The 13,707-nt window shown below is 32.7% G+C and overlaps 1 protein-coding gene across 4 annotated transcripts in view; it reads left to right on the forward strand.

Moving 5' to 3' along the window:
• LOC117573250 (uncharacterized) overlaps positions 1-13,707 on the forward strand; it is an 81,482-nt gene that overhangs the window by 28,793 nt on the left and 38,982 nt on the right. For 2 of the 4 annotated variants that reach the window (XM_034256325.2, XM_034256318.2), the window contains 6 exons: positions 4-223; positions 289-409; positions 689-795; positions 6,749-6,890; positions 10,836-11,160; positions 11,848-12,120. In XM_034256325.2, the coding sequence (XP_034112216.1) occupies positions 4-223; positions 289-409; positions 689-795; positions 6,749-6,890; positions 10,836-11,160; positions 11,848-12,120 (1,188 nt within the window). Of the gene's footprint in view, positions 1-3; positions 224-288; positions 410-688; positions 796-2,344; positions 2,452-6,748; positions 6,891-10,835; positions 11,161-11,847; positions 12,121-13,707 lie in introns of those variants that run through there. The other 2 variants (XM_034256324.2, XM_052006303.1) reach the window with 2 other exon arrangements.

The following is a 13,707-nucleotide window of genomic DNA, read 5'->3' on the forward strand; positions in this document are numbered from 1 at the left end:
CAGAAAATGCACGTATATAAGAAAGCACTACAGGCCCTAATCTACCCTATCTCATCAACAACGCCACATAACTTTGTTCTGTGGACGGCTACATCACCGACATATTGTTACGAGTGTGAGGGTCTACTCTGGGGTATTGCTCGTCAAGGAGTGCGCTGTACCGAATGTGGGGTTAAATGTCACGAAAAGTGCAAGGATCTATTAAACGCTGATTGTCTTCAGCGTAAGTAGTTATTGAATTATTTATATTTTGTTGTTATTTATAATTTTGCTTCCTTTCTAACTAAGGTGCCGCTGAGAAAAGCTCGAAACATGGAGCCGAGGATAAGGCCAATTCGATAATTACTGCCATGAAAGAACGTATGAAGCATCGGGAACGCGAAAAGCCCGAAATCTTTGAATTAATCAGGTAGTGTAATTATATTTAAATCACTGCTTTTTGGCTGGTGAGGACCATCAATAAGTTCTTATTTATAATTTATATAACAAACATTATTTTTCAATAACTACAATTTATTTGATACTATAAGTACATAATATGTCCAACAATTTCATAGTCGTACATTCGATATCGATACGTCGTTAAATCAACTATTTTAAATATATTCTTGTGCAGTACTGCACTGAAGTTTCAGTTTGTAAATTTTACTATAATACTATTATATACTATACTCGTATATGGATTTAGAGCCGTATTCAGCATTGAAGATAAAAGCCACACCGGTCATATGAAAGCTGTGAAGCAAAGCGTTCTGGATGGTACCAGTAAATGGTCGGCGAAAATAGCAATCACAGGTTTGCACATTAATAAGTTATTTGCCCATGTAAAAAGGAAAGCTGAAATGGATATCGTGAAATCGTGATTTTCAATTATTGTTTACTCTACTATATTAATATATGCTCTGGTTGTACTAAATATGTTTTGACATCTAATTTATTTTGCATATGGTGTATTAAATTATCACAAATGAATTTTAAAAGTATGTGTGTATGTATGGTATGTATGTGAATGTCGGTTGTATATGTAGAACTAATTACACGTGAGCATGTGTGAATGTTTGTAATTGCATACATAAGTAAAAATACATATTCATAAATTCGAAAACATTTACCAATGTGAACACACTTATGCGATAGCCATAGCAGAACTGATATATTTTTATTCCCTTCATTTATAATTAATTATTATAGATATTGTTATAAGCAACTGCCAGTTGTCTAATAAAACAGGAAATGCTTTTGTAAGGTTATTATAGGACAATTATACACCATAGTTCCGACATATTTAATAATAATCTTGTTAAACGTATCTGAGTGTAAAAGATTGTAAAATATCCCCGTCTTTCAGTATAAAAACTTCGCCGCAAACAAGTGCAAAGCCAGAGAGTAAGAAATTAAGAGAAAAACAAAGATTGTAAAATAGTGATTGGATCAAATGGTCTAGAGTTTTGCGAGGGACTTTACTCAAATGTTTAAAGTTACATATTTAAATGCATTTCCTGAAGATTCCTCAAATCGAATCATTAAATTAAGATCATCGTTCGGGTGGAATAAATTATAAAAAAGTTATTTGTAAACACGCCTTCTAATGCCTTGCATTACTATATTTGCATCTTTCCGCATTATTCTCTACAATTCCTACAAAAATATTAAAACTTTGTGCCTGCAAGAAATGTATGTAACTGACAGGCATATCCGACCATAAAGTATATAAGTAAATTTTTAATCTTGATCAACAGTTTCCGATAGCTGCTGTTCTTACATTCTTTTGTTAACAACCTAACATATGTTGTACTTTATGGTATATTTTGAACGTAATAGTATACTGATATACCAAATATAGCTTTCGGTTATTTTAGCAAAGGGAAAAATCTGATCTGATCTGATAGAGAAAAACAGTGCACTTATTTCCACGATCGAACTGGAAATATTGTGAAAGAAGAGTGGTCGTTGTCAGCGAGTGTAATGCCATTTTAAAACACCCTTATATGTATATTATTGAATTTTTTAATTATCAATAAATGGTTTATCGAATGTTAATAAGCACACAAAAATAGATTGTAGGTCTTTTTTATTATAAGGTGCGAAACATTTCGTACTCTAGTTTATTGATATCAATATGATGAATTATGTTTGCACTATATTTGATTCTAAAACTAAAAGGTGCACATTTAATGTTAGTTGTATTTTACGGATAAATTTATCAGCCTAGCCAGCCAAATTATAAATAGAGGAAAACATTAAATTACAAATTTATTTATTATTGCGGTGACTTTTATTATTGAAGAGTTGAAATGTATGTAAGTCTTATTTGAAAACTGAAAATTGATTCAATTCATTCAAGGATGACATTCGGTGTGGATCCAGATACACACATAGATTCATTAGAACAGGCTGAGCACGCAACTGTTGAGGGAACATCTAAATGGTCATGCAAACTCACAATAACAGGTACACACTGGCAATTTTTTTCGATTTAACTTGTTTTTATATTTTGTATTTTGTTTTAGGGTATATTGTCATACATATTTTGATTTATTTATTTAAATTAATAATTTTTCTATAGTATTATTACTTATTATAAATTACATCAATAAGTCAGCAATTAAAAAAATAAGCTTTCTTTTATATTCGGGCATATGTATATATATATATATATATGTACATAAACAGTTATTTTAATTTCAAATTACACAGATGAACGTAGTATATGGAAAACATTTTTTTAACTCTTGCAAACCAGTTTTGTTAATGTAAATATTTTATGTTACCAATCAATATACTGAGCATACAATAAAACAAAACACTGTATATAATTTCGAATATTACAAACCCCATTATTTTATTCTTTTCAATGGTTCGCTTTCAACATTACATAAACAAATTAGTTCTCTTCTAGCACACCTTTTTCGAATATAAATAATGTTACTTAAGATGAAAATACTTATTAATAAAAGCGAATACTTACATTAAAAATTTCAATGCATCTCTTTGAGATGTTTCTTAAATAGTTTCGAATTAATATAAAGTACTAAAAAACTTGAAAGTAACACTTTTATTGAATGAAGGGAACTCTCATTTTTCGTCTCAAAAAGAAAATATTAAACGTAAAGTATTAAATCTTTTCAAATTTCGCCATCGTATTTTCAAACTAAATTCCCAATTACACTGAACATTATGTTAACTTCAACAAGTTTTTTTTTTATAACGGTGCTTTTGCAACTAAATAGCGTGTCATTTATATTTTTATTCAACCTATAGCTTTAGCTAAGATAATTATTTTCCATCAATATCTTTAAAAAATTTCTATATATTAGCTGAAAAGAAAATAACAATTGTTTGCCAACGAATATATTAAAAGTTGAGAGCATTTTAAAACGAAAATGGGGGTTGCCTTAACATTCTTCATATCTACATGGTACTCGGCTGTTTAACATAAACAACATAAATATATTGAGAAACATCAGTTTGAATTATTCAATTTAAATTAAATTATTTAAATACTAACATATAAAAATGAACAAAAAAACCCTGTTTTAATTATAATTGGCATATTAATTATAGGGCACTTATGAATAGATCTATCTAGTAAGCTTATTAAACTATAGGTAAATGTTTTGAAATTTATGTGTATTACTCTCCTCCATTTGGAAAATACGTATACAATCAGGGTTGCCAATGCAAATTTATACATTTCCCCAAAAATCGGAATAAAATTCCCCAAATTTGGGGACAAAAATCCGCTGATTCCCCACAAATTCCCCACATTGGTTTTTTTAAATGAACAATAAAAAGCTGAGTATAATTCATATTAGTATTCTTAATTAATTAAAATAAAAACTCAAACAGTTAACATTCATATTCTTTTCCATATTTTTGTGGATAGCATTTTGTTTGACGGGTTGAACTTGACGCTGCCGCCTAGTTTTTTAATTCCTTCTCTTGCAGCCAAAAATTATACAACAGTATCTGTATTCAGTCGATTACGGTTTTCAGTTTTCAAATTCTTAAGAACACTAAATTTGCGCTAGACCGATGCATTTGAAAAAGGCAGTATCAGCAACAACGAAATAACAATTTTTATATTTGGAAACAGGTATTCTCCCGCAGCGTTTTTCAGACGAAACACTTTACCCCAGTAACATTCAGCATCAATGTTATTTTGAACTTTAAGCCCATGTTGACAAAAATCCAGCATTCCGTGAGCTCGAAATTCATCGTCTAATTTTTGTGCTGTCACAAAATTATAAAGGACAGGAAATCAAAAAATGTAAAAATCCCCGCATTTTCCCCACATAATGCCAATCCCCAATAAATCCCCAATCAACTTAAAATTCCCCGCACTTTGGGGAATTCCCCACAAATTGGCAACGCTGTATACAATACATGTTAAACACCGTTGACACTAATAAGTTGACTGTAAATCCTATTGCTCAACCGTTCGAATATATTTTATGTGTGTTTGATTTATGGATCTACAGTTAGAAGAAGAAAACTGTTTTCAGAAAAAAATTAAATCAATTCAAACTAAAGACAAACTTTCTATGGTTTTTATAGGTATACAATTTGAAAATAAATCAGGCAATATTGCTGGTTATTACACTTTCAATAATTTAACTTTAATGTCCCAACGAGTTGCGCTCTCGTTATATACTGCGAACTTTTTTTACAATTACAAATAATCGAGAAGTATATTTTCTAGTGTCCGGTAGTTGCAAATATTTTAAATCTTGCTTTGGCTGAAATACATATAATATTTTATAAGAATTTTATAAAAAATAGGAATTAATCTATTTAGGGTACCCTAAATCTTTTATATAGATATATAGGATTTATAAAATGTGTGTTCAAGGTTAGAGTAAAAAAATAATTTCTCTACCTACAATTACGGTCAAGAAATATATTTTTTTTTAAACACGTCTTTACTTGTTTTCGTAAAGCACCTAAAGTACACAACACTAAAAATACACAATATTTAATGGCACATCTACTACCCTGTTTCACCAATAAGTTAAAAAAAAAGCCGATAACAAATAATACGACAGATAGGACAAAGTATGCAATTTGCAAACACTCGAAAGTATTGTAGCACGAATAATTGGTTCTATAAAAAAAAATTAATAAAAACATTGGGGTGGTGTAGTTCTGGTGAACGATGGCACATGAATACCAAGTAGTATTTCAAATGAGTCCGAAATAGCAATTTATGTATGTATTTATATGTATTTATATATTGTTGCCTCTGATACCAAATGAAAGGAGGCTTACCTTACACAATTTCATTGCTAAATAAGGGGGTTCTAATAAAAAAAGGAAACCAACGAAATGTAAAACGAAAACTATTCGTAGGACATGAAGGAAGAGAATTAAAATATGTTATGCTTTATTTAAAGTATTACAATTTCTTGCCTACATAGAATGCTGCACAAACAGCTGAAATTAAAACATTTTTAGTGAAATACATGTTTTTGTTACTTTTTACATTTTACGATTTTACTCAGATTGATTTCAGAAGACTTGCAAATTTCAAAAGCAACTCCGATGGTGCTAGTACTTTATGAGCTTTAAATATTCGGAGCAACACATTTAAATTACAAAAATTTCTGAAATTTCTTATACTTCTTTATTTTTTTGTAAAAATCAATATAGTGACATGTATTCTTTGGCAAAAAGCTTTATGTTTTTGCATAAATAAATTCACGAAATCCTGATGATAACAATACTGACTTTCTGAAGCTGACAATTAATTAAATGTAACGAATTAAAGACTTTGAAAAGTTTTAAATTGATGGAATAACTGCACCACTGTAATGTGGCCTTCCTAAAAATTAATTTGTAATCTAGGTCGAACTTTGTGTGCAATCTCGAAGCTGTAGGAAATTCTACTATTAAATTTATTTTGTTGTGATGGCTGTATGCTTCGGTTTTCCGAAGCCATAACTTTTCAGCGCTGTGTAATGGGTCTTAATATAATGCACTATTCTTAGATTGATGTCTTGCACAACAAACAAACAATTTAATCCACTTTCCCGACCTAATCTTTGTACATATGTATGTATTATATTTATAATTTAATCATTTTATTGTCCAGCTAAATAAAGAAAATATAGTATGTGTCTGTAAATAATAAAAATCACACGATATTTGTACCGTTGCATTTATTAAACGTCAAGTAGTAAAAGTGCATCTAGGGAGTGCATAAACAGTAGTATCTGTATCTCCCTGATCATTTTTATTTGCAGGTATTTAAAAGGGTATTTAATAAAACAAAAAACTTCCGTTTTTTTCTATTCTTCTTTCTCCCTTGATAAACAACTGAACTGAACAACAATGAATTTAAATCTAATCTAATTGGAATTCAATTGAAAAATAAATACGCATACAAATCTCATAACGGTTACCTTCGTTTCAAACCTAAACAAAAACGAAAATTTTCATTATTTTTTTTTTTTTGCATTAAATATATCAACAAAAACAAAATCTTTTATTTTTTACTAAACTCACGATTACATATCATCATTTATATTCACTTTGGATTTTTTGATCAAATGCACGTGCACATCGGTTTAATGCCGCAACGCATTCATTTTAATTATTCAATATCGACATTTGTAAATCGAATCATCAAATCCTCAATACGATATACCCAAAACATCTATTGGGCTTAACTTACATGACAATTTGTTGTGGTTTTGGTATTGAAACGAATAAATTACCAAATGTCAAACAATCGGATCAAACTGTGCAGTGATTTGTGCTCAAGGCCTGATAGCGAAGGATAAAAGCGGAACCAGTGATCCATATGTGACGGTGCAGGTTAGCAAGGTGAAAAAACGAACGCGCACAATGCCACAGGAACTAAACCCTGTGTGGAACGAGAAGTTTCACTTGTGAGTATTGAATCAACGTTTTTTCAATAAATGTCTATGTGTATTTGTATAAACGACTTTAGTGTGTGAATCCCCGTTCATCTTTCTCGATAACATGAAGGTTATTCTAGTATTATCAGTAACTTTCCAAAATGTAAACATATATGTATGTATATATGTACATACTTACATATTTGCGTGTGTGTGAAAATGTTGGATATCAAGTAAAGTGTTATATTTTGCTTTAACTGTTACTAAATTTTGATACAAAAAAAAATGTTTTACAAAAGTTATATTATTGCTGTAACCAAATAATAAATAACTATCTTAAGCAAAGTTTATTGCGACTTGTTTGCAATATTTTTTAAATTTAAATTTAACATAGACTCCTCCAACTCTGCTGTTTTTTCTCTAAACGAGAAAATGCCTCCACAATGTTTTTAAATTTATCATATTTTTGCACTTTGTCAGTATCAGTGCGAAAAAATAGGTTGTCTATTTTCGCGTCTGTCGAACAGCCGATTGTGTAATTCTCATATATTCCCAATATAGGATGTATCGATACCTTTTTTTTATTTTGTGCTGGGAACGGCTGAAAAAACTGCCGGCGTTTTTTTAAGTGGAGTTGCGTGGAAAATGCGATTTCGATCATCTTAGAACAGCGCTTAACCGAGAAATTAATCGTGAATTAACTATTGGTTTAGATAGTCATTAATAAACCTGCTAACTTTACGTCTACATCAACATGGCAAATATCGATAACTTTGCCGCCTATTTTGCGTCGGCTGTGAATCGCGCTTATTCAAAAACGTCTACATAGAATGATTTTCTTATACAATAATTTAAAGTTAATTATGAAGGCGTATTTTATAAATCCATCTGATAGTGCGTAGAGGCGGAGAACTATCGACAGTGAGCGCTATCGATATTCGACGATTGTCCATTTTAAGCCAACGATAGTGTCAATAGTGCCATCGATTGTCGCCGATTATATCTCTTCGTTAAACGCTACGTCAAAATTCCATTCCTTGCAATAGTCAAGATAGTTGTGTCGTCTGACCTTTCCAAATACTTCCAGACATGTAATATTTTACTCTGTTTTGTAGTACTTCGCCTATTTAGGACAGAATCCTTTTTAAACAGGCATGCTCCAGTATTCACTTTTCGTTTTCGTTTCTTTTTTCTTAATTTCTGACGATTTTACATAGAACAGTATGAGAAGCCTGCTATCGATGGCACCATCGATAGTGGTTGGCTCGATAGTGCCCAACCAACGATAGCTGGCTTCTCATACCATTGTTCTCCACCTATAATATATTCTGGATCAGTGTCGACTGCCGAGACAAAATAGCCTTGTCCGGGGCATAGCGACATATCTCCCCTCGGTACAATTTTCGAGCGAAATTATGTGTTTTTTTTTTGGCGGAGCTATGTCGTTTTCAAAATGTCATATCCGCGCGGAGTTATGTTGCTTTTAAAATGACATATGTATGTATGTATCTCCGCCGAACACAAAACGACATATCTCCGCCAATTTATTAGCAACTCATCTTCCACTTGAATGAATTTAATGACTTATTAATTAATTTCATACTGAAAGTTAAATGGAAAATCTAAATAATTTAACGATAATACAATCAATAAGCTTTGTGTTGGAAACATATTTAAAATATGTGGTAAAAATAGCTGTGCAGTGAAATGGAAGAAAAACATGAATTCTTGGCGGTGCATTGCCGAAAATGATAGTTTTTTGACAATGGATGACGGCTGTTTTCTCTATGTCAGCTTCTATTCAAGCAGATAAATTGATAAGTAGAGAGTAGAGGCAGACCCATTCTTAAGATTTAACCATTTTATTTTGGCTTCGATTCATCTGTCCGTAGAGATAGGGAATAAGGTCCTTAACATTTTGTAATTATACCCGCTACCCTATAAAGTATATATATTCTTGATCAGCGTCAACAGCCGAGACGATATAGCCATGTCCGTCTGCGCGTCTGTGTGTCTGTCCGTCTGTCCGTATGAAACACTGGATCTCAGAGACTATAAGATTTTGGACTATAATTTTTTTCGACAGCATTTGTTATGTTTGCACGCAGATCAAGTTTGTTTCAAATTTTTGCCACGCCCACTTTCAAAAATTGTGGAAGTTATCAAAGAAATACTTTTGTATGGGCAAAAACGCCTACTTACTAGGGGTCTGAGTTGCTTTGGTCGACAATCTGATATTGTGCCGTCTATGGTATATTTTCGAACACACTCGACTGTAACTTTCTTACTTGTTTTCTTTTTCTTTGGTGAATTTCGAGTTTCATTACTAAAATGTATACAGCAAACGAAGACAACATAAAGTCGGAGAACAACGCACAACGATTACAAGAGTTTTATATACCATAAACACTAACCGCTTTGATTTTGATTGTATGAATGCGTCTAAATATCTAAGTACATGTTCACCAGTGCGCAACAGCGTGGCTAGAAGCTAGCGCAACTCAATTTAGTTTTACCGTGACGAATATCTCGAAAATAAAAACGATAGCTGTTGAGTAATATTGTATTAGTATTGAAAAGTATTTTATACTACAATAGTTGCTTTGAAACAGCATACCATGTAAATATTGCGTTTGAGTAAGTAAAATTATGAAAAAGTTGACTTCGTGAATAATTTGTTTCTGTTTAAGGCGCTGTTACAAAATGAGCAAAATCGAAAAAATAGACAATTCATTTTTTAGGACTGGTATGAATAAAAACAAAGCATGTGGAGGCATTTTCTCGTCAAGAGAAATAGAAATTATTAAAATTGTAATGTACAGGACTGCTGACGAAATTTAAAATAAAAAAAAATGGCGCAATAAAATTTGCTTGTCGAAATATACATATGCAAAGCATGAGAGTTCGTCTGTTTCTTTCAATAATTTCATTTATTTATGATCGAATGTTTCAGTAGTGGCAAAATTGGGCACATACATAAATGTTGTTTAAAGCGGTCATTGCTAAATTTGCAGAACTATCGAAACACCTTACACTGTACAAAAATAGAAAGCAAACTAAAATATATGTCCCTTGTCAAATGTATTAAATTATTTTATAAAATAATAATTAATAATAATAATTTCCAACATATTATAAGTTACTCTTTTCAAATATGAAATTAAACATTTGATTTGTTATTCTTCGTACATTTATATTAGTGAATTTACAAAGTAATTTTGTACGGCAAAACTTCGTGAACCGAAACCCCTTTTTATACCCGCTCCCCATAGGGTAGAAGGGTATTATAACTTTGTGCCGGCAGGAAATGTATGTAACAGGTGGAAGGATCAGCGTCAACAGTCGAGACTATCCAGCCATGACCGTCTGTCCGTATGAAACACTGGATCTCAGAGACTATAAGAGATCAAGTTTGTTTCAAAATTTTGCCACGCCGATTTTCGCCCACAAATCGACAAAAATCGAATAACAAGCGTAATTTAAAAGCTAGAGTCGAATTCTGGTATATAAAATAATAACCATAGTAGTTGTGATTAGGGAAAATTTCGTTGCGATCAGATAAAAATTTTCAAAGATATAAAACAAATTTTTGTTGTATGGGCAAAACGCCTACTTTGTCTTAGTTGCTTTGGCTGACAATCTTGTATATTGTGTCGTCTATGATATATTTTGAATGTGGTACTATATCAATATGCCAAATAGTGGTATTGACATATATTTAGCATTTTTGTAGTATTTTCGGTATATTTTGAATAATACTGCATATCACAGTCGAGTGTCCTCAGGGTTGCCGTATCTTAACCTTACCATTAATAACCTGAAATGTGTTTGGCTCAAAATTATTTTATTAGTTAATCTGCCGAATATTACACCAAAAATCTGTGATCAATAAAATAATTATTGGCACATGAATAAATATGTATGCGTTTATAGACATTTGAATATTTTTATGTATATTTTTTATGGAATATGTAGCGAGTGTCACAACTCATCAGATCGCATCAAAGTTCGCGTATGGGACGAGGACAACGATCTCAAATCAAAATTGCGTCAAAAACTGACACGAGAATCAGATGATTTTCTTGGACAAACTATAATCGAAGTGCGAACCCTATCCGGAGAAATGGATGTTTGGTATAATTTAGAGAAGCGTACGGATAAATCAGCCGTATCTGGAGCCATTCGACTGCATATCTCAGTCGAAATTAAGGGGGAGGAAAAGGTGGCCCCGTACCACGTGCAATACACTTGTTTACATGAAAATCTATTTCACTATTTATGTGAAGAAAATTGCGGCATGGTAAGTCCTCTTTTTAATTAGTAGCATCATATCTATTCATTATCATAAAGATTAAATGACATTTGTTGCAAAGTTATTGATGTTCTGTTAAGCTTGCTTCAGATAATCGATTTTCGTGTGGTGGCACAAATATTTTAAGATGCAGTCATAAAAAGAAACTGACGGATGTAAAAAGCGGGTTTTATTAGTTGGATCTTTTGCGTCAGTGTAATGTGCAACTAATTGAGAATAGCTTATTATTTGCCATTTTGCCATATTTTATGGAAAAAATTAAAAAAAAGTTTAACCTGACCAATTCCTTTAAAAACAATAACTTGTAAAAATGATATATAATTATAAAGTTACTTATTTTAACTAAACTTGCGATGCATAACTCCAACGATAAGGCTAGAAAATTTGAAAGTATTTCACAACAGAATAAGAAAATGTAAAGTTTATCTTAGAGAAATATACTTGATTACAAAGATATAAATCTTCATTGGTGGTATCTTTTCAATTTGTATTAATCGAAAGTAATATTGTTTATACTTTTTAAAAAAAATTCTGACAAAATAAAAATAAGAAGTATTATTTTTACAAACTTATGAAGACATTCTTTGATACGTTCTTTGATATTAAGACACCAAGGGATTGCAAAATATAGATTATGAAAATTTTGTTGTATATTTTATATATTTGGAATATCAGGTTAAATTACCAACTCAAAAAGGCGATGACGCATGGAAACTTTATTTTGACGATATCCCTGAAGAAATCGTGGATGAATTCTCAATGCGATATGGTATAGAAAATATTTATCAGGCAATGACACATTTTCATTGTCTCTCCGCAAAATATCTTTGTCCGGGAGTTCCAGCTGTGATGAGCACACTACTTGCGAATATAAATGCATATTATGCACATACGACGGCATCTTCCGCTGTTTCGGCTAGCGACCGTTTTGCAGCAAGCAACTTTGGAGTAAGTATAACTGATACTATAATTTTACATATGTAATAATTTATTCCTTTTATGTTATATGAGTATACTAAAGTGTCAAAAATTGCCCTCCCAACATTAATTTCCAAAAATTCGATAAACTTATCAACTTATCTTATAATAATAAGGAGCTTGTGTATTGTGTATTTTGAGCAAACGCAGTACTATCTTTAATTAGATTTCACATGGGTAAATGATGGATCACAGAATGATTTATATATTGTATTTTGGAATTATTCCCAGGACTCATTAAAATGATGGTAGGTTCAGCCATAAAACAGCAATTTGAGGGAATAGGTTAGTCGCACGTTTATTAAAATTGATTTAGTAATTATTATTTTAATGGTGATTGAAAATAAAAGATTAGGTATTTTATGATACGTTAGATACAACATTCAATTGATTATACAGATTTAAAAAAGGTGTGTTATTTAAACATCTTATAGCTACTAAAAATGAGGTGAATTTTTCTTTGTCACTAAAATAAACGAACTTAAGCTTTTCATTTTTGCTATACATTTTTTTCGTACTTTAATTTAAGTTGGTGTTAATATTTGATTTGTTGGAAATAAAAAAATGTATTTCATTAATTAATACTGCCTTCAGCAGAGTATGTGATATTTTAACTTAGGGTTAATGAGACCCCAGCTAGGGGCAAAGCATAGACCAGTGGAGGGCCATAGCTGAAAAGGTTGCACAAGAAAAAATTTTATTACGTAAAGCTCTTTTCCCAGATGAGCGAAATCACGTTATTTTATTTATTCGCAACTCCATTGATGTGGTAGCGCACATGAATTTTAAACACACGCGTTTTATTTTGATGAGCGTTAAGAGAGAGAGAGATGTTGAGAGCACGGAAACTTGAGTGCTTGCGTGTGCGTGAGCGCGTTATGAGTGAGCAAAAAGCATTAAGTGCTTTTCGATCGGCGGAGCGAAGAGTATGCCACTCACCTACAATGCGCTCGCCTCAACATTCTCCCCCTTGCATTATTTGGATTACAAAGACGATCAGGCGCAAGTGCCCGACAGAAGTCCGCCCTGACTTGTAGGATATCCGGCAGGACTATCTCCGGATAAACGACAGCCCCCAAGACTGCAGAGACCGTCGCCGAGCGGAACCAGTCCTTGTCAGCCAACACTAGGTTGCTGAAGAAACTGGACCCGGCCAACGACTCGTTGATGCGGGACAACGCAGACAGCAATCGTGCTTCGAAAACCGTCTTAACCATGTCTAGCCAGACCGCTGCGTTGGTGAGTATGCTCACTCTTTTGCACTGAAGAAGTGCCGTTTAGTCGCTTCGGCCCCTGGGTTGGCGCGCCATCCGCCGCTTAGAACGCGGCTCCCACATGTGCAGCATGATGTGGTGGTCCTCGCCACCATGCCTGCACCGTCCCCCGCTACGGCAAGTGCCCCCCAGCTGGTGAGCCAGGCCGTTGGGGACAGTACTTATCAACAAGTACTGCCCGAAGCTGCTTCTCTGGTGTCAGCTGGATAAACTGCGTACACTTGCTCAGTGTGTGGACACCGCGGCACAGCCTACAGCGAACGAGTAGTATGTGCTGGGAGGC

Source organism: Drosophila albomicans, chromosome 4 (assembly GCF_009650485.2).
Source record: "Drosophila albomicans strain 15112-1751.03 chromosome 4, ASM965048v2, whole genome shotgun sequence".
NCBI classification, from domain to species: Eukaryota; Metazoa; Arthropoda; class Insecta; order Diptera; family Drosophilidae; genus Drosophila; species Drosophila albomicans.